Below are 20,748 nucleotides of genomic sequence, written 5' to 3' on the forward strand. Positions count from 1 at the left end.
CCTCCATTCTGAATTAGTTACTCTACAACTGCTATAAAGCTGTCATCCTGGGATTTCCCTTTCCCACTCTCCTGTATTGGATTCTCCTTTTCCTGCATCCTAAGTTGTTTTCTTTCTCAGGCTATTTCCTAGTTTCTTGCATTACTGCCTCCCTATAGCTTCCTAAGTAACAGCATGTTCCAGTTACTAAGGATGAATAACAAATTATCCTAAAACTTGTGGTTAAAATAATGACAACATTTATTTTCCTTGTGAATCTGCAATTTGGTTAGGAACTAATAGAGCTTGTTTGTGCTCCACCTTCTGCATCAGCTGGCATGGCTTAAAGCAATGAACACATTTATTTTGCTCACTGATCTTCAATTCAGGAAGGGCTCATCAGGGAGAGCTCTTGTCTGCTCTGCTCATCATCGGTGGGCTCTCATTAGAGGCCTTACCTGGGGAGGTCACCTAGAATACCTGGATGGAGCCTGGGCTCCCTCACATCATAACGGCTGGGCTCCTGGGGTGAACATCCTAAACGAGTTATGAGAAAGTCATATTCACCTTCTTGACCTAGCTACTGAGGTCATTCAGTTTGTTCTGCTTCATTCTGCTTCTGCTTCATTCAGCTTGTTGAGGCAATCAAGAAGTCCTGATCAGATTCCAGGGGAAGAAAACAGGCTCTTCCTCTTTATGGTGGAGTGGCAAGGTTCTAGAAGAGTATATGGGACCAGAAATAGTGCTGTGGCCACTTTTGGAAAATACAGTATGCCACAAGATGCTTGGAAGAATAATTTTGAGGCTTCTTTTTTTTTTTTTTTTAACCTGCAAATGTCTTTAATATACCCTCACACTTAAAAGTTGGTAGAGTTCAAATTCTATGTTGAAGTGGTTTTCCACTGAGAATTTTGAAGGCATTCCTCTATTGTCTATATATAGGCTTCTGTTGCCAAGATGTCCAGTGCCATTTTGATTTCTGATCCTTTGTAACCTTTTTTTCTTTTTTAAATTTATTTATTTTATTTACGTATTTTTGGCTGTGTTGGGTCTTCATTGCTGCACGCAGGCTTTCTCTAGTTGTGGTGAGCGGGGGTTACTCTTCGTTGCAGTGCGCAGGTTTCTCATTGCAGTGGCTTCTCTTGTTGCGGAGCACGGGCTCTAGGCGCACGGGCTTCAGTAGTTGTGGCGCATGGGCTCAGTTATGGCTCACAGGCTCTAGAGTGCAGGCGCAGTAGTTGTGGAGCACGGTCTTAGTTGCTCCACGGCCTGTGGGATCTTCCTGGACCAGGGCTTGAACCCGTGTCCCCTGTCTGCGTTGGCAGGCAGATTCTTAACCACTGTGCCACAGGGAAGTCCCTGATCCTTTGTAACTTTTTATCTCAGATATTCTGAAATTGCATGATGATACAACTTCTTACAATCTTTACTTCCTCTTCCTGTAATACCTCTTGGCTTAACTACCCAGTTCTTCTACTTAATTTCCAAGAACTTTTTCTTGTTCAGAAGTCATGTGGCATCTTTAACACTGCCTGGAAATCTGCTTAAGCTAGATTATCCCATTCATTGGGTATATCAGCCCCAGCCATCATCTTTGCCCTCCTGTGTCTTTGTCCTGGAGTCATAAGCCTCGCTGATATTCTTTATCTAAAAACTGTATTTCCTATCTTCTGTCAGGAAAGAGTTAAATATATCTCATTCACCTTATTTGAAGATATAAGCCAACAACTGTGATACAGTACACGTTGTTAAAAAGCAAGTTTGATACATTTCTTAGATTATTTTATAGGTTGTACCCGCTACTGAGATTAAAATAAAGCAGATTGGTTCAGAATTATTAAGACTATTTCAAGGATAGTACAAATATTTCCTCACATTCAACATATTGTTTCTAAATAACTTATGTTATATTTACATACCTGCTAATAATATACCTTTACATAAAAGTAAAGCTTTAAGATAAAGGTGAGCCATACTTTGAAATAAACAAGCTTTTTAGAGAACTTTTTTAAACTTAATTTTTTCAATCATATATTCACTTGGCTCAAAAATTTTTAAACTGTAAAAGGGTATGGGGCAAAAAGTCTCCTTCCACTTTTTCCCTTGCGGTTTACTTTTTCTTCTTATTGGTATCCAGAGTTTTTCATTTGGGTGCATATGTATAGAATTCCTGAGATATTTTATGCATATACAAGGAAATACGTACACATAGTATTATTCCCTCTTTTTTCACACAAATGGTAGCAAACTATTCCCTTGCCCTTTTTTTTTTTTTCCCCCTCACTAAATGGTATGGTTCAGAGAGCTTTCCATGTTGGTTACTAAAGCACTTCCTCATTCTTTATGACCACAAAGTACTTGTTTTATGGATATAGCATAACTTAACAAAACTCCTATTAATGGACATTTTTGTTGTTTCCAATCTTTCCTGAAAGGCCCATCCTTCTTTGCCCTCAGTGATGCAGTGAATAACATTAAAAATAATATTTTACCCAAGTGTAAGTTTATTTGTTAGATACATTCTCAAAGTGGTATACATGTTTGTAATTTTGACTAATACTGCAGGATTGCCCTACAGAGTAAGTTGTACCAATTTCTACTCCTGTACGCAATGCTTATTCCCTTTGCTGACATAGTAAATTATCAAAATGGATCTTTGCTAACTTATAAGCGGAAAATGTATTAGTATAACTTTATTTGTATTTATCTTACAGTGAAGTTGACAGTTTTTTCCTATGATTTAGAGATTTTTTTTTTCCTTTCCTTGAACCTGTGTATTCTGTCCTATTCTCCATTTTGCTATTGGGTTGTTAGTCTTTTATTAATTTGGAGAAATTCTTTATATATTAGAGAAATTATCCATTTTCCTATGACATGTTTCAGATGTTTTCCCCCAATTTGTTATTTGTCTTTATTTATAATGGGCTTTGTCATGTAGAGGGTTTTTTTGTTGTTGTTTTGTTGTGTTTTGTTTTTTATGTCATGGGATTTATCATTATTTTCTCTTATGACTTTTGAATTTGGGATCACAGAAAGTCCTTTACCACCCCAAGTTTTTAATTTCCCAGTGATTTCTTCCAGTTTTTAAGATTAAAAAAAAAAATCCAAAAACATTTTAAATTTGATACATTTGGTTGTTATTTTATTATAGATATGAGGGCTTGGCTCCAATTTAATTTTTTCCAGATGTCCCAATGCTATTTATTGACCGATCAATCTTTTTTTTTTTTTTTTTTTTTTTTACTAATTTGAGATTCTTTTTATTATATCTTAATTGCCATATATCTTTGGGATTTTTCTGGATTTTGTATTCAGTTCCATTGATCTACCTATCCATTGCCAGTGTTATGCTTTAAAAAAGTTTTGTGTTTTTTTTTTAATTATTAAGGTTTTCTAATGTGTTTTGCTATATGGCAGGGTTAATCTCTCTTTACCCTCCTTTTTCAGGTACTTTTCTCTATATTCTTATTTATTTTTCCATATTAGCTTTGGTATTTTCAAAATCTGTGACAAATGTTTTCTTCCAACACAATTCCAATTTATGTTAACTTATGTCATTAAATATGACATTAAATTATGTCATGAAACAATAGCACTCCCGTTTAAAAAAATTGTTTAAGCTTGATATATTTTGGAACATTTCAATACTCTGATACCCGTTTTTTTTTTCCAACACCACCAAGTAATTCTCCAGTTCTCACCAGACACTGACTGTTTCCTACGAATTTAACTTAATTCTGATGCTATCCACCGGGAGATGGCGTCAGATCCCACAGATTAGGGGCTCAGTCTCACAGGCTGCTCCATTTTACATACCAATTGAAAATGTATAGATTGTTACCTGTGCTATAAATCACAGGTTCCCATGACCACCTCAGGTTTGAGTAATTTGTTAAGTGGCTCATGGAACTCCAAAATAAATTTACTTATGTTTACTAGTTGATTATAAAGGATATTATAAAGGATACAGATGAATAGCCAGATGAAGAGGTACATAGGGCAGGGTAAGGTCTAGGAGAGCCCCAAGCACAGGAGCTTTTGTCCCCATGAACTGGGGTGCAGCACCCTCCTACCATATGGATACATTCATCAACAAGAAGCTTGTCAAATCTTATTGTTGAAGGGTTTTTATAGAGCTTATTCAGCAGCCCCCCTCTTCCCTGAGATCGATGGGTGGGGCTGAAAGTTCCAACTTTCTGTCACTTGGTCTTTTTAGTGACCAACCCCGTCCTCAGACTATATAGGGACTCAGCCTAAGTCACCTCATTAGCATAAACTTCAGATGTTACAAATAACAAAAAAGGATCCTATCATTTAGGAACTTACCAGGATTTTAGGAGCACTTTGCCTAGAACCTGATCAAAGACAAAATATGTTTCTTATTATACCACAAATACAAAGTAAAGTATTTAGTATTCTATTTTTTAAAAAAGTCTTTTTATCTTTTATACAAGAGTGACTGACCCATTTAAACTTAACAGTATTAATTTAAGTATTGGTATTTAGATAATTCTCATCTGCATTTTGGCCTAAATTACACTAATTATTTTAGAGTGTGGTTCTCTTTGAACGGCTCTAAAAGAAAAAAAATACTAAATGTAAAATATTTTTTTAGGTTTAAACCTAAAATTTTTTAGGTATTTTTTAGGTAATTTTTTAGGTATAATTAACATGTAACGTGTACAACAGAATGATTCAATAGTAATTTATATTACAAAATGATCACCACGGTAAGTCTAGCAAACACCCATCGCCATACATAGTTACAAAATTTTTTCTTGTGATGAGAATGTTTAAGATTTACTCTTAGCAGCTTTCAAATATGTAGTATAGTATTATTAACCATAAGGATGCTGTATATTACCTCCCCGTGACTTACTTATTTTATAGCTGAAAGTCTGTACCTTTTGACCATGTTCACACGTTTTGCCTACTGCTGCCCACCACCTGCCTCTGGCAAACACCAGTCTCTTTTCTGTATTTATGAGCTCAGTGTTTTTTTTGGTTTTCGTTTTTAAATTCTACACATAAGTGAGAGCATATCGTATTTGCCTTTCTCTGTCTGACGTATTTCACATAGCATAATACCCTCAGGGTCCATCCATATTGTTTTGAATGGCAAGATTTTCTTTGTTTTTATGGCTGAATAATATTTCGGTGTATGTATACACCACCTTTTCTTTATCTAATCATCTACTGATGGACACTAGTTGTTTCCATCTCTTGTCTATTGTAAATAATGCTGCAGTGAACATAGGGGAGCAGACATCTTTTCGAGTTAGTGTCTTCATTTTCTTCACAGAAATACCCAGAAGTGGAATTGCTGGATCATATGGTAGTTCTATTTTGAGGAGCCTCCATCCTGTTTTCCATAGTGGCTATACCAATTTACATTTCCACCAGCAGTGTACAAGCATTCACTTTTCTCCATAGTCTCACCAATGCTTGTTATTTCTTATCTTTTTGACAATAGTCATTCTAACAAGTTTGATAGTTAGTAATCTAATTATCAAAGAATTAACATCTTTTCTTGTACCTGTTGGCCATCTGTATGACTTCTTTGGAAAAATGGCTATTCAGATCCCCATTTTTAAATCAGATTATTTGTTTTTTTCCTGTTGAGTTGTATGAGTTCTTTATATATTTTGGATATTAATCCCTTATCAGATACATGGTTTGCAAATATTTTCTCCCATTCCATAGGTTACCTTTTCATTTTGTTGATGGTTTCCTTTGCTGTGCAGAAGCTTTTTAGTTTGATGTAGTCCCATTTGTTTAGTTTTGTAAGTGAGGTATTAAAGTCCCCTATTTTTTTAAATAAATGTATGTATGTATTTATTTCTGGCCACGTTGGGTCTTTGTTGCAGTGTGTGGGCTTCTCATTGCGGTGGCTTCTCTTGCGGAGCACAGGCTCTAAGCACGCAGGCTTCGGTAGTTGTGGCATGTGGGCTCTAGAGCGCAGGCTCAGTAGTTGTGGCGCACGGGCTTAGTTGCTCCGCGGCATATGAGATCTTCCCGGATCAGGGATCGAACCCGTGTCCCCTGCACTGGCAGGCAGATTCTTAACCACTGCACCACCAGGGAAGTCCCAAGTCCCCTATTCTTATTTTATTGCTCTCTATTTATCCTTTTAGGTCTGTTTATATTTGCTTTATGTATTTAGGTGCTCCTCTCTTGGGTGCATATATATTTATAATTGTTATATCCTCTTGTTGGATTGACCCCTTTACCATTATGTAACACCCTTCTTTGTCTCTTATTACATTCTTTGTTTTAAAGTCTGTTTTGTCTGATATAAGTATAGCCACCCCAGCTTTCTTTTGGTTTCTGTTTGCATGTAATATCAGCATAAAGAAGTCCCTTTAACGTATCTTATAAGGTCGGTTTAGTGGTGATAACTCCTTTAGCTTTTGCTTGTCTGGAAAACTCTACCTCTGCTTCGATTCTGAATGAGAACTTTGCTATGTAGAATATCCTTGAAAGTGTTTTTCTTTTGGTACTCTAAATATGTCATTCCCCTGCCTTCTGGCCCGCAAAGTTTCAGCTGAAAAATCTGCTGGTGGTTTTATGGGGGTTCCCTTGTACCTAACAAGTTGTTTATCTCTTGCTGCTTTTAAGATCCTTGCCGTGTCTTTAACTTTTGACATTTTAATTAAAATGTGTTTTGGTTCCTCTTGTTTGGGACTTGCTGGCTTTCCTGGATCTGGATGCTCATTTCCTTCCCTAGGTTAGAGAAGTTTTCAGCCATTATTTCTTCAGATACGTTTTCTGCCCCTTTCTCTGTCTCTTCTCCTGCTGGTACCCCTATAATACAAACCATAAGTCCCTTAAGCTATCTTCACTTTTTTTCCTTTTTTTTCTCTGCTCTGATTATGGGAGTTCCACTGCCCTGTCTTGAGTTCACTGATCATGTCTTCTGGCTGATGACTGTGACATCCTTTGTTTACTGATATGGCAGGAAATATTCCATTTCTCACTCTGCTTCATCCCGTCTGCTGTTGAATCCCTCTAGTATATTTTTCAGTTCAGTTGTTGTATTCTCCAGCTTTGATTCTTTCTTGTATTTTCTTTCTCTTTGTTGAGGTTCTTTCTATGTTCAGGGAGCATCTTTATGACCTTTACTCTGAACTCTTTATCAGGCAAATTATGTATCTTCATTTCATTCAGGTTTTTTTTTCTGAGGTTTTATCCTGTACTTTTATTTGGAACATATTTCTTTGTTTCTTCTTTTTGCTTGACTCTGTGTAAGATAAAACAGTTACCTCTCCCAGTTTTGAGAACAGGACTAGGAGATGAACCTTATCATTCAACCCTACCCTGGCTCTTGACTGTCTCTCAAGCCTTTGTGATTGTCCAAGCAACCTATTATTTTTTTAATAGCTCCCAGGAATTAAGGGTGTGCCAAGACCTGTCATTGCCCCACAGGGGAGGATATCATACCTAGATTTAGGCTGATTGGAAGCAAGACCCTCAGGCAGCAGCTTTTTTTTTTTTTTTTTTTTTTTTTTTTTTTTTTTTTTTGCTGTACGCGGGCCTCTCACTGCTGTGGCCTCTCCCGTTGCGGAGCACAGGCTCCGGACACACAGGCTCCGCGGCCATGGCTCGCGGGCCCAGCCGCTCCGCGGCATGTGGGATCTTCCGGGATCGGGGCACGAACCCGTGTCCCCTGCATCGGCAGGCGGACTCTCAACCACTGCGCCACCAGGGAAGCCCCAGCAGCTTTTAATGTATACAAATATATACAGTTCTGTGGGACCACAAGCTTATTAAGTCCTGCTAGCCACCTGAGCCAGGTGATGAGAATGAAAACATGGTGTCCATTGGCCTCTGTTCCCTGAAGGTGCCTCCGTAGGCTTTCACATACATGGGTTCCAAGCCTGAAGCCCACCCCTCAGACTGAAGCTTCAGGATAAGCAAATAGGCCTGTTTCACATTAAGACTGTGGGTGTGTTTAAGTCTGCTATCTGCAGTGCCCTGGTGTGGTAGCCTGCCAAGAACTGTCTACAACTGTTACAGTCTCATAGGACCCAGGAATGTCAGCACCCCTGGCCACCAGAGCCAGGTAAGTAAGGGGCATTCCCTGGTTGGCAGCCACAAAAACCAGAGCACCAAATACAAAACCAGGACACCAAACACATGTAAGATCTCTCCTGCAAGACACGCTGGCGTTCTGGAACATGCAGAGGGGAGAACACAAAGATAGTAGAGCCTGCCCGCCCTCTGGAGTCTATGGAAGGATTACAGTCAATCCTTAGAGTTGTGTTTAATTAGAAGCCTGCCCCTCAGGCTATAGCTATGATAATAAGCTAATAGGCCTCTTTCAGCAGAAAGACTGAGCTCCCGTTGTCTCATGCTGTTCCCCCCCCCCCGGGGGGGGGTAGCTGATTAAGCACTTTTTCTCCATTTCTGTGAGTGTGAGCCCCGCTGGCTGTCAGATTCAGACAATGTTGTGGTGTCCTCTGGTTGCCACTGCAAAAACAAGGGTATAAAGCTCCTTTCTCTAAGACACTGGTGAGCTGGAGTGAGGCGGAGGGAGAGTGCGGAGATTGCGTCCACTGGCCTCCATTCCCTGAGAGCATCTCCGTGGGTGCCTAGATGTCAAAGCCCCTGGACAAGCACATAGGCCTCTTTCACAGAAAGACTGGGGGTTGCTTCTGTCTGCTGTCTATGCGGTGTCCTGGGGGTCATAGTCTACCAAGAACCTTCTCTCTGATTGTTACAATCCTGTGGGACCCAGGAATATTAGCCTGCCTGGCATCCAGAGTCAAGCAATCAAGGGATATTCCCTGGGCAGTAGCTGCAGAAACCAGAGCACCAGGTGCATGTAGGAGCTCCCTCTGGGTGATACTGGGTCTCTGGAGCACAGCAGGTGGGAAACAAGATGTCACCCACCGGCCACCATCCCCAGAAAGTATCCCAGCGGACCCCTAGATGTGTGTTAAGTTAGATGCCTGCCGCTGCCTCTAGCTGATGCTTTAAGATTGGCCAATGAGCCTCTTTCACATTAAGTCAGGTCCTCTTCTGCATTTGGCCCTGAGGCAGGGGAGTCCAAGAGTATGAGCCCTGTAAGAATTGTTTCTTAGTTCGCTGTAGCCTTGGGAGTCTCGGGGACATGAGCTCTTTTGGTCTTCAGAGCTAGATGTTTTGGGGGCTTGTCTTTTCAGGTTCAAACTCAACCCTTAACTCCCCAGGGAAAAGCTCTGGGTTTTGAGTTTTCTCCAGCTTGTGGGTTGTCCTGCTGAGGGTGGGGTTTATGGTGAGATTGTGTCTCAGCCTCTCTTACCAGCTTAGATGTCATTTTCTTCTTGTTTGCCCAATGTGTAGGAGCTGCTCAGCTAGTTTTTAGGGTTTTTTCAGAGGAAATTGTTCCCTGTGTAGCTGTTGATTCAGTATTTCTGTGGGAGAAGGTGAATTCAGGATCTTCCTATGTCACCATCTTGATCCAGAACCCAATATTTATTACCTTGCAAAAATAAATTATTTTCTGATTATATCTTGAGTACATACTGCTGTGCCGCTTTTTCTAATATATACATAGTTTTTATACGCATCTTTTTTGTGTTTTAACATTTTTAGCAGCTCATCTATACATTTAATTTTTCTTTGAAATTTTCCAGAAAAGCAGTCTTGACTTGCAGTCAGATTTTGCCAAATATAATGAAAGCTACGCATTTATTCAAGCTACACTTGAATAAATTTCCTGGACTTAAATGTTCTCCATTTCTTCTATGAAGATACTCATTGATGCCAACAGAAAGGCCATATTTGAGTTTTGAACATTCTCTTCACTTCCAGTGTGACCAGTTGAATTGTATATTTTCTAAAACATTTTTCTTTTTCATGGAAAGAAACGAAAATTTTCTCTTGAGGGGTGTTCATATTTTATCAATTTATATGATATCTGATTCACTTATGTAATTATAATAACCAGTGGCACCTGCCATCTGTACTGCATAACCACTGTTATTTAGAACAATTTAGGAATACTTTTACAAACTTACCCCTAAAATCTAACCTCATGTTTTTCGTCTCTTTCTCTTTAGCCTGTACAGTAAAGCGGGTGGGACGCCTCCTTGTGCTTCTCCGGGTTTTCCATTTCTTCCTCCATATCCCCCACAAGAAGCTACCAGGACTGTCAGTTCTTTATCTGTTGCCGACGCTGTTTCTTCTTCAGCGACAAGTCATACAGCAGCCAAACCTGCTGCTCCTTCATTTGGTGTCCTTTCAAACCTGCCACTGCCTGTTCCCACAACAGACACTTCAGCACCGGTAGGTATCAGATATCTGTAGTTTGTACCCTTGAAATATTCAGTCAACCAACATTATATCCCTCCAGTATGCCACCCACCATGGCACAAAAGATAAAAAGATTAAATCACATTTTCAACTTCAGTAACAATTTCAAAGAGGTAACCAGCAAATAATTAAATAATTGTAAGTAGAAGAGGTAGTCTAGAGCTATGGCAAAGACACAGTTAAGGGAATAGTCAGTGCTCCCAGGGACCATCGTAGAGCTAGAAAGATACCTTTATAAAAGATGCAATTCTTTTTCTTAAACCACTTATCCTTGGTGCCTCAAAGCATGCCTGATGCACATAGTAGGTGCTTATTCAAAATGAGGCAGATGAATGAATGAATTCACACTTGGGGTCAAATTTTGATAGATGGTAATGAATTTGCCAGGATGATAAGGGGTCACATAAGGCAACTCTGTGAAGAGGCAACAGCGTTGACAAAGATTTGGAAGCATAAACCAGATGGCATATTTGTGAAGCTGCCTGTTATAGAGCCCCTCTGGTTGTCATATAGGACACAGGCAAAGATATGAGAAGGATTGTGTAGGAGAAGCATGTATCAGATTATGGAGGGTCTGCTCTAGCATACTGAGGACTTTTAATCCAGTATCTCATTGGTGTAAAAAATTGTGTGTTCTTAAGTTAAGCTGGTATCTGCTGCCCTGTGGGATGTTACGGAAGGAGAGACTGTGCATTAAACATATTAAAGGGATTTTAAAACCTGCATTTTTAACCCTTAGTGAATATCACCCATAGTAATACTCAAATATTAAAAAATTATCATAATCGACTTTACTAATTTTAGTGTTTGTAATAAGTTAGAATATAGACCCATTAGAATATAGACCCAAGTGGACTTCATTTTTCCGAAACCTTTCATCATTGTATTAATGAATATTATGCACAAATTATAATTAGTAGTATAAATAAAATTACAAGAGAACTTTCCATGGGTCCTTGATTTTAAAATGTCATCTATATTCAAACAATGTATACTCTATTCCTTATCTACCCTACTCTCTCATGGAACTTAGGTAACTATTCAGATTTTTGCCAACTTACTAATTTTTCTATACTTAATGCCTTTCACTTGAGACAAACATTCATATACATCAATGAAACCCACAGATAATTCTCCACATTTGTCACAGATACACTTAGGAGATTTGTTTTACAACCGTATACTTGTCCAAGGGCTAAACACAGGTACTCACATGATCCCCATCAAAAAAAAAAAAAGTAACCCTATATGTATAAAGATACACTGAAAAAAACAGTGAAGAAAGAAGGGCAGGGTAAGGACAATGTGAAGTGCAAAGATTAAGTGTGATCATGAAAACAGTTATGGGACGCGGTACATTAAGAATTAGTTTTATAACCAAATAGGAGCAGTCAAAAAGATGGCTGAAATTTAACACCATTTCACACTCTCTTTAGATAAGCCAAAATGGTTTTGGTTACAAGATGCCTGATATCCCTGATGTATTTCCAGAACTCTCAGAACTAAGGTAAAAAAACTAGGAGAGTAACATTGCTGTTTGTTGTCTATTTAATTTGTAAATAGAAACCACATCATCATTTTCATATCCATATTAAGTTAAAAAAAACTTTTAAATCATCACTCTTCCTATATTGTGGTTGTCTTAGTGGGAAAGTTCTGTGAATCAGTCGTATGTCTTGTAGGTTATATTTATTGAGTTACTGGTCTGTGAGAAATCCTACAGTTAAAAAAGGTTTAGCTTTATTTGATCCAGTGTTTTACAGTCACTTGTAGGAAGTGGTGATGTGTTATTCTCTACTAATAATGAAGTTTACACGCAGCACGTACATGTTAAGCAGTCATACACGGAGTAATGCTTGCAGCAACCCGTGAATAGGGGCTGTTATTGTTGCTGTGTTACAGAGCATTCTCCTCCTCCTTCTTTTCTTCCTTCCCTTTAAAAACATTATTATGAAAACGTCAAAAATACAAAAAGGAGAACCTCTTTGCCATCTTCTTCCAGCTTTTTTCAGGAAGTATATGGGTATAGGTCAGGATTATTTTAAACCAAATCCCAAATATTATGTTATTTTTACCTATAAGTTCTTCACTAAATTTCTCCACCAGGTAAAGACTTTTTCTTTGCCATAATCCCAATCCACATCATCATCATACCTCACAATATGAATGCTAATTCTTTAATTCTTTGATATTATCTTATTTCCCCAGGGTCTTAATAATTAAATCTTTTGGTTGGTAGTTTATTTGAATCACAGTTCAAAATAAGATCTACCTGTTGGATTTGAATACTCTTATCTCTTATAGTTCTTTTAATCATGAACCATTTCTCCCATGTTTATTAATATGTATGTACATATACACACAAACACATATATACATATATGCATGCATACACATACATACAAATATATATAATACACATATAAATACATATAGAGTAAATTATACACATATTATTAAATATTTATGTAAGAAACTGGTTATTTGTCCTATACACTTTCCCATACCCTGTTGTTGCCTGATTGCATCCTTGTGGTTCCATTGAGGGTGCTCCTCTATTTCTCATATTTCCTTCTACTGGTGGCTAGATACAGAGTTTTGATTAGATGTAGGTTCAATTTTTTTATCAAATCATTACATTGTATACCTTAAACTTGCACAATGTCTCAAGGAAACTGGGGGAAAAATTTAGGTTTAATTCTTTTGGCAAGAATATTTACATCATAGTTAGTGCATATTTCCTATTACATCACATACGGCAGCAGTGATGTCTGGTTGCCTTATTTTTAGTGACATTAGGATTGAAACAGGTTGAAACACTTGAAATCACTGACTATGCATTATTTCATTAAGGATTGCAGATGTGATTTCCTACTGCCAGAATTAGCCAAAAGTCTATGAAGACTTTCCTTCATAGAAAAGGAAAGTTTAGTTATATTGAAATATACTTCATACAGAAAGACAAGATATATGCTTGTTTTTTTGCTCTTAATTTATTGATTTTCAGAATAATGAGTTGATGTATAAGCTAGCTGCAAAAGTTCTGATAGGCGAGGTTTTTTTTGTTTTTTTATAGTTGTTTTTGAGTTATTATAAACTCATAAATTAAAAAAGAAATTTGTGTTTCAGTCCATTCAAACATTATTCTTTTTGCTGCTTAAACAGTTCTATCTTTAGTCAGTAGGAAACTCTGGCAAAACAAAGATGTCATAGGCTCAACATGAACATTTTTTTTCCCCTGACCTGAAGCCAGCCATTTCTCTGAAAGGCACTTGTTCTTTTTCAAAATAACAATACTAATAAAATAACAATATCAGTAGTGATTATTGAAAGCAGGATAAGTTTTTGTTTATTTGTTTTGTTTTTTACACTTCTTTTGTCTTTAGGATATAGCACACCAGGGATGTACAGCCAAATACTATTTTTTAAAGTCTTTTCAGTAAAATTTCTCTGGATGATTATATAACTTAGAAAAAAAAACCAGGTTCATTTATTTCCATTTGCTTTGAATTTTAGAGACTGCTTTTTCTTTTTTAATTTTGTTTTTTAATTATATACTGCATTTATATGGATCTATATTTAGTCAAAACTGAAAGATAGGTTCAGAAAGGTTTCCCTCCCTCCCTATCCCACCCATCCAGTTCCCTCTTTCACTCTCTGGATATGATTTTTGCTCTGGGATTAGCCTTCCACGATTGCTTTTTAAAAACATTTTTATGACTGTATGTACACAGACACATATACATGTATCATTTATTGTGACAGCCACATACCTATTAGGTAAATAGGCTCAGAGGTTAAAATTGGTAGGTTATTAGGGCTGTTCATAAACCCTCATCCTCATAGTCCTGTAGTGACTTGACACTGTACTGTATTTAGAGTACTTTTTGTTCTATTGTGATTGATGTTTTATTTGCTTTTAAGGTTATAATTTGCCTTCTTCTGTGTCTATATAAAAATATATATGTCAAAAATTATTTAGAACTCTTATCAGCTGAATGAAACTGAAAAATGGTGAATATTTATGGAAAAAAAACTAGTTGACTGATATTCATTAACATTTTTTTCTGTTGTGTTTCTAGTGTATCACAACTTACAGATATGAATGATCAAGAGGAGATATTACTAGAACAGTTTCTGACTTTGCCTCAACTAAAACAAATTATTACTGACAAGGATGACTTAATGAAAAGTATTGAGGAGCTAGCAAGTATGTCTTTCCTTACTTATTAAATTTCCTAAGAAAAATGTGATCTTTACCTAGCAATAAACTAAAAATTTATCTTACAGGAAAAAATCTCCTTTTGGAGCCCAGCTTGGAAGCCAAAAGGCAAACTGTTTTAGATAAGGTGAGTTAGTTATCATTTTTTAAGAAATCCATACAATTTTAAAATAGAATTAAATAGAATTTGAATTTTCTCTTTTAGTATGAATTACTTACACAAATGAAATCAACTTTTGAAAAGAAGATGCAAAGGCAGCATGAACTTAGCGAGGTAAGATTGTTTAGCTCTTTTCTTTTACCATAAGAATTTTTAATCTTAATGTGCATGTGCCACATTCTTAAATTCATTATTACCAGAAAGCATTTATTAGGTATCTGAGTTTATCTTATCTGTTTATAAGTCATGATAAACAGCTCCAAGTTATGCAGATGAACAGCTGTCAGTTATAAGCCATTGTAAATCATTTGTGCTCATGCAAGAGCATTTGGTTCCAAAACAGAAAAATATAAAAAGCCCCATAAAGAACTCTTCTGGGAGAGTTATTATAAAGGCAGTTTAGGGGCCTCCCTGGTGGCGCAGTGGTTGAGAGTCCGCCTGCCGATGCAGGGGATACGGGTTCGTGCCCCGGTCTGGGAGGATCCCATATGCCGTGGAGCGGCTGGGCCCGTGAGCCATGGCCGCTGGGCCTGCGCATCCAGAGCCTGTGCTCCACAACGGGAGAGGCCACAACAGTGAGAGGCCCGCATACCGCAAAAAAAAAAAAAAAAAAAAAGGCAGTTTAACTCTTCTAATAAAAGCTACCAACAAAAATTTTAATTTTAGACTACTTGTAAGCCTATATACAAGTATCTTAAATGAAAAGTTAGCAAATTGAAAAATATAATATATAAAAAGTATAAAGTATAATTCACCACAAATAATAGATTTTATGCTAGAAATATGTGAAAAATCAAAAACTTTATAAAATTCAACCCATGTTCCTAAAAAACCAAATCTTTAAAAATAAAAAGGGCAAAAATCATTTAAAAAATTAAAATAAATGAAAGAGAAGAGGATATAATCTTCATATCTCATGTCAGTAACCCAATCATAATATTCTGTTTCCTTTAAAATCAGAAATTCTAGAAGGTAAAGCCAATTTAGTAAAACATAAAGTAGAAATAAGACAACAGCAAAAAAAATGATGGTAAAGGATAATATAAATTTATAATAGATTTCAGATGATCATTCTTTAGAATACAGTAATAGTAGCTGACATTGTACAATTGTTGTATCTTTTGCATTGCACTAAGCTATTTACATATATTGCCCATTATTCCACCCAAAACCCTATGAGGTAGATGTTGTTGCTGTTTTTTCATTTTGCAGATGAGGAAACTGAGGCACATGAATACTAAATAACATCCCTGAGGTCATGTAAATAGAAAGTGTCAGAGTCAGGAGTCACATGTAAGCAGTCCTCCCTCACTTTTAACTGGAAAATCTGACAGAGTCAACTAAAATACCTTTAGATGCTTATTAAAGCTTAGTAGACGCTGAAGAAGCTTTTCACAATACAGCATAATTCCTTAGACAAACTCTTAGTAAACTAAGATAAAATTAATTCCTTAATTTAATAAGGAAACCAACAGCAAACATCATACCTAATGACTCAACATTTCCAGGATCCCTTTAATGTTAGGAATGAGACAGTGATGCCCCAGTATCACTGCTATTTAACATTGCTTGGGAGGTTCTGGCCACTGTAAGAAGACAAGAAAAGGAAAAGAGGTATAATGTGAAAGAAAAGATGAAACGGTTGTTAACCAAAACCAAACAAGTAAAAATCCTAGCAAATTGAGAAGGTTTTCCTCTAGATATCTCGCAATTACCAGTGCAAAATGAAGTAGAAGAAAAAAACTCATTTACAATATAAACTGTAAAAAATTTAGAACTGAACCCAGTGAAGTAAGTTAGGAAACTTTACTGAATGACACAAAAGAAGACTTGAAGAAATAGAGTAATAGAATATTCATGGACTGAAAGATATAGTATTATAAAGATTTCATTCTTCCCAAAATAACAAAAATCTTCTATACTTCCAATCAAAATCCCACGAGTATTTTTTTTTAATTTAAACAGATATATTCTAAAGTTCTTCTGAAAAACTAAACAGGTTAAACTAGTCAAGAAGAGCTTGAGCAAAAAGAAACCCCTTCCCAGTATCAAAATACACTATAAAAGCTCTTTATTTAAAACAGTAGAGTAGCCTTGTAGGAAGCAAAAAATAGTTCTATGGAACAGATTCTGCAGTTCAGAAACAGACATATATATGAGTAATTGGTTAGAAAAAAATGAGAATTTAATAAAGCCAGTCCATTTAGAAAAAAGTTAGATCCCTGTATCATAGCATACACAGAAAGATACTCTAGATAGAGTACGTATTTAGGTGGAAACCATAAAATTATGAGAGACAACTATCTGCTAGAGTTTTTTTTTTTTTAGGATTATGATGGGAAAATCCTTTCTAAGCATTATGACAAAAGGCTGAAGCACAAAATAAAAAACTGATGACTTAAGCTATATATAAATTTAAACTTTGTATACATTGAAGATCATAAAATCCAAAGTGAAGTAAAGGGGACAAATATTTGTAGCAGATATAACAAATATTAATGCCAATGGTCCATAAAGAAACCTTACATACAGGCAAAGGAAAGAACAGGAAACTCACAAAAGGAGAAATATGAAGGTCCAGTAAACATTCTGATAGAGCAATTATTCGGACTTCTTGAAATGTTTAAAAGACTCCTTGACTCCTAGGATTGTCTCTATAGATGTGTTCACTCAGAACCTCTGAAGATGGTGACTCTTCTACACTCAAAGTATGGAAACCACTTCACTAGACTGGTTGGCGCCATTAGCGCAGGAACCTGTCCTGTTTTTTCCCCCCCGTATACCCAGTACCTTGGTCCAGTGCTTGGCACGTGGTACGTACTCAATAAATATTTAATGAGTAAGTAAATAGAAACATTTGAACAGATGCTCAACCTTACACTAATAAGCAAAATTACATTATCTGTGTGAGCGAGACTTGTAAAGATAGATAACCAGTGTAGGTAAAGGTGATTAAAAATGGTGTATTTCTATACATCCCTGTATGTGATGTATCGCAATGAGATACCATCTCACACCCACTAGGATGACTATTAATAAAAACAGTTTTAGTTCCTACATTTAGATCTTTGATCCATTTTGAGTTAAATTTTGTGTATGAGGTAAGGTAAGGGCACAACTTAATTCTGAACATGGATATCCAGTTTTCCTAGCAATAGTTGTCCAAGACTGTCCTTTCCCGACTGAATGGTCTCGGCACACTTTTGAAAATATTTGGCCATATGGGTGAGTGTTTGTTATTTCATTGATCTATATGTCTCTTCTGATTGCCAGTACCATGCTCTTTTGATTACTGTAACTTTATAGTAAGTTTTGAAATCAGGAAGTATGAATCCTCCAACTTTGTTCTTTTTCAAGATCGTTTTGACTATTTGGGGGTCTCTTGAGATTCTCTATGAATTTTAGGGTAGATTTTTCTATTTATGCAAAAAATGCTGTTGACATTTTGATAGGGATTACATAGACTCTGGAGATCACATTGGGTAGTATTGTCTTAACATATTAAGTCTTCTGATCCATGAACACAGGTGTCTTTCTACTTATTTGTGTCTTCTTTAATTTCTTTCAGCAATGTTTTGTAGTTTTCAGTGTCCTTCACCACTTTGGTTAAATTTAATTCCATCACCTTTGCCATATTCTGTTCATTAGAAGCAAGTCACTAGGTCCAGACCACACTCAAGGGCAGGGGATTATACAAGGGCAGGAATACCAGGAGAGGAGGATCATTGGGGATCATCTTAGAGGGTGCCTGCCACAATGATCTGATTCCTAAATTCCCAAGAGAGGACAGTGATCTGCCCAGTTTCTCTCACTTAATAGTTTGCAGGCAATGCATTGGTTTCTATTGTGTTAGGTAGCCATCTCATATCCAAAAGGTGAGGACTTAGATGGGACCAGATTTCCTCAAAAAGAAGCTATGTTAGGCACATAATGAATTGCTTCTCCCTACCTCTACCTCTAATCCATTTTCCTTCCCTCTAAGGAGTTTTTCTGAGCATTAGAAACTAATATATTTGATTTTCTTTTTCAGAGCTGTAGTGCGAGTGCCCTACAGGCAAGATTGAAAGTAGCTGCACATGAAGCTGAGGAAGACTCTGATAATATTGCAGAAGATTTCTTGGAGGGAAAAACTGATATAGATGATTTTCTCAGTAGCTTCATGGAAAAGAGAACAGTATGTAATACTCTTCAGTTGAGGACAAGTGACAGCGTAATATCAAATAACTTATGTATATTCATGAGTAAAAAAAACCTTAGCACATTACTGAGCTGGAGTTTTGAGTGCCATGAGAGGAAACTGAAGAGCCTCTATTGAGAATGATAGCAACATCCTGCTATCACTGTAAACCTGCTTGTTGTGAGTACACAAGCAGGTAAATCACATAATGGTTCTGTTTCAGAAATGATAGTATCTGTATCGTTCTGTAGTAAAGCTAGTAAATTAGCTGAAGTCTAGTCTTAATAGTTGTAATATACTCCTGAATAACCTGTTTCACAAGTTGTTTAAAAAGAGAATAATCTATATAGTGTGTTTGTTTGTTTGTTTGGCTGTGCCACACGGCTTGCAGGATCTTAGTGCACTGACCAGGGTTTGAACCCAGGCCACTGCTGTGAAAGTGCTGAGTCCTAACAACTGCACCACCAGGGAATTCCCTATAGAGATTTTAAAAATTTTTTTGGTTTTAATATTACTGAGAACATTCTGGGGATAATTTCTGTTCTAGTATTTCCATTATATTTAAAGAAAAAAATTTAAGTCTGCTTAGCAGTATCTTGTCCTTTGATAGAGTCCTAAATATTTACCTAATTTCTCTGAAACATCACAGTTTAAAAATAACCTTTTGTTAATAAACGTTATAAAACAGATGTGCCATATATATATATAAACTGTTAAGGAAAGTGTGGCAGATTTTATTATCCCCATTTTCCATGAGAAAATTTGAAGTACAGGGACATTAATGACTATGGTTATGGCATTAGTGAAGCGTCGATTTTGGGTCCATTTTTCTTCGGTACTATATACTGTATCTTGAAGTTTTTTTTGTTTTTGTTTTAATTTATTTTATTTATTTTTAGCTGCATTGGGTCTTCGTTGCTGTGTAGAGGCTTCCTCTAGTTGTGGCGAGTGGGGCTACTCTTCGTTGCGGAGCACGGGCTCTAGGCACGCGGGCTTCAGTAGTTGTGGGTCATGGGCTGTAGAGTGCAGGCTCAGTAGTTGTGGTTCACGGGCTTAGTTGCTCCGCGGCATGTGGGATCTTCCCGGACCAGGGCTCAAACCCGTGTCCCCTGCATTGGCAGGCGGATTCTTAACCACAGTGCCACCAGGGAAGCGCTGAAGTTTTTATTTGTTAAGCTTCCTGGGTAACAACAGTAGGATTTATTTTCATATTTTTAAAACACAGATATTTGAAATTATATAATCAGAGAACTGGTATAAAGGATCAGAGTGTGTTTTACGCTCTGGAAGTTTACAAAGATTATCTTCCAAGCAAAATTAAAATTTTTTTCTTTCTGATTCTTAAATTCTGCTCTACCTTAGACATCCACAGTTTAAATAATGTCAACAAGTTAAAAGATTTTTACTTAGAATTCTGTCAAATTTAGCTAGTAGTAGGAAGATTACTGAAGAAGTGACTGGTATTTTAAATAATTTGTCTTCTAGATTTGCCACTGTAGAAGAGCCAAGGAAGAGAAACTTCAACAAGTGATAGCAATGCACAGCCAATTTCATGCTCCACTATAGGTAAATTGTATTCTAGAAGGTTTGAGTCTTCAGGCTATTGCATGGCTATTTTTAATGAAGTGTTCTTACCAGTGTTTGTTCAGCCAGCTTTAAGCATAATATTGTCATTATAGCTATTGTGCTATATAACATGTAGAATACTTTATATTAAGCATAATGTTTTATACCTAAGCATATAACCAGTAGAAATTGTTTGCATATTTTCTCAGTATGATATTGGCGTAAATGAATTTTTTTTCAGTATTTGATAGCTACTTATGTAGAGTTTAAGCTGTAATTAGTTCCTTTCTCTCAGCTGGTGTGGGGAGTATACCATATTAGTTGACATATTTCTCAGTAGTCTCTTTT

General features: G+C 36.7%; 1 protein-coding gene across 2 annotated transcripts in view; it reads left to right on the forward strand.

The window, feature by feature from the left end:
• The window catches only part of VPS37A (VPS37A subunit of ESCRT-I), a 38,845-nt gene that overhangs the window by 15,305 nt on the left and 2,792 nt on the right, over positions 1 to 20,748 (forward strand). For both annotated transcript variants that reach the window (XR_014292388.1, XM_082608739.1), the window contains exons 5-11: positions 10,023 to 10,248; positions 11,712 to 11,782; positions 14,358 to 14,485; positions 14,566 to 14,624; positions 14,703 to 14,771; positions 18,688 to 18,831; positions 20,320 to 20,400. Coding sequence is in view for 1 of the 2 variants with exons in the window: in XM_082608739.1 (XP_082464865.1) it covers positions 10,023 to 10,248; positions 11,712 to 11,782; positions 14,358 to 14,485; positions 14,566 to 14,624; positions 14,703 to 14,771; positions 18,688 to 18,831; positions 20,320 to 20,400 (778 nt within the window). In the remaining variant the exon portion in view is untranslated. The remainder of the gene's footprint in view (positions 1 to 10,022; positions 10,249 to 11,711; positions 11,783 to 14,357; positions 14,486 to 14,565; positions 14,625 to 14,702; positions 14,772 to 18,687; positions 18,832 to 20,319; positions 20,401 to 20,748) is intronic.

Source organism: Mesoplodon mirus (genome assembly GCF_964341445.2).
Source record: "Mesoplodon mirus genome assembly, chromosome: 20".
Lineage (NCBI taxonomy): Eukaryota > Metazoa > Chordata > Mammalia > Artiodactyla > Ziphiidae > Mesoplodon > Mesoplodon mirus.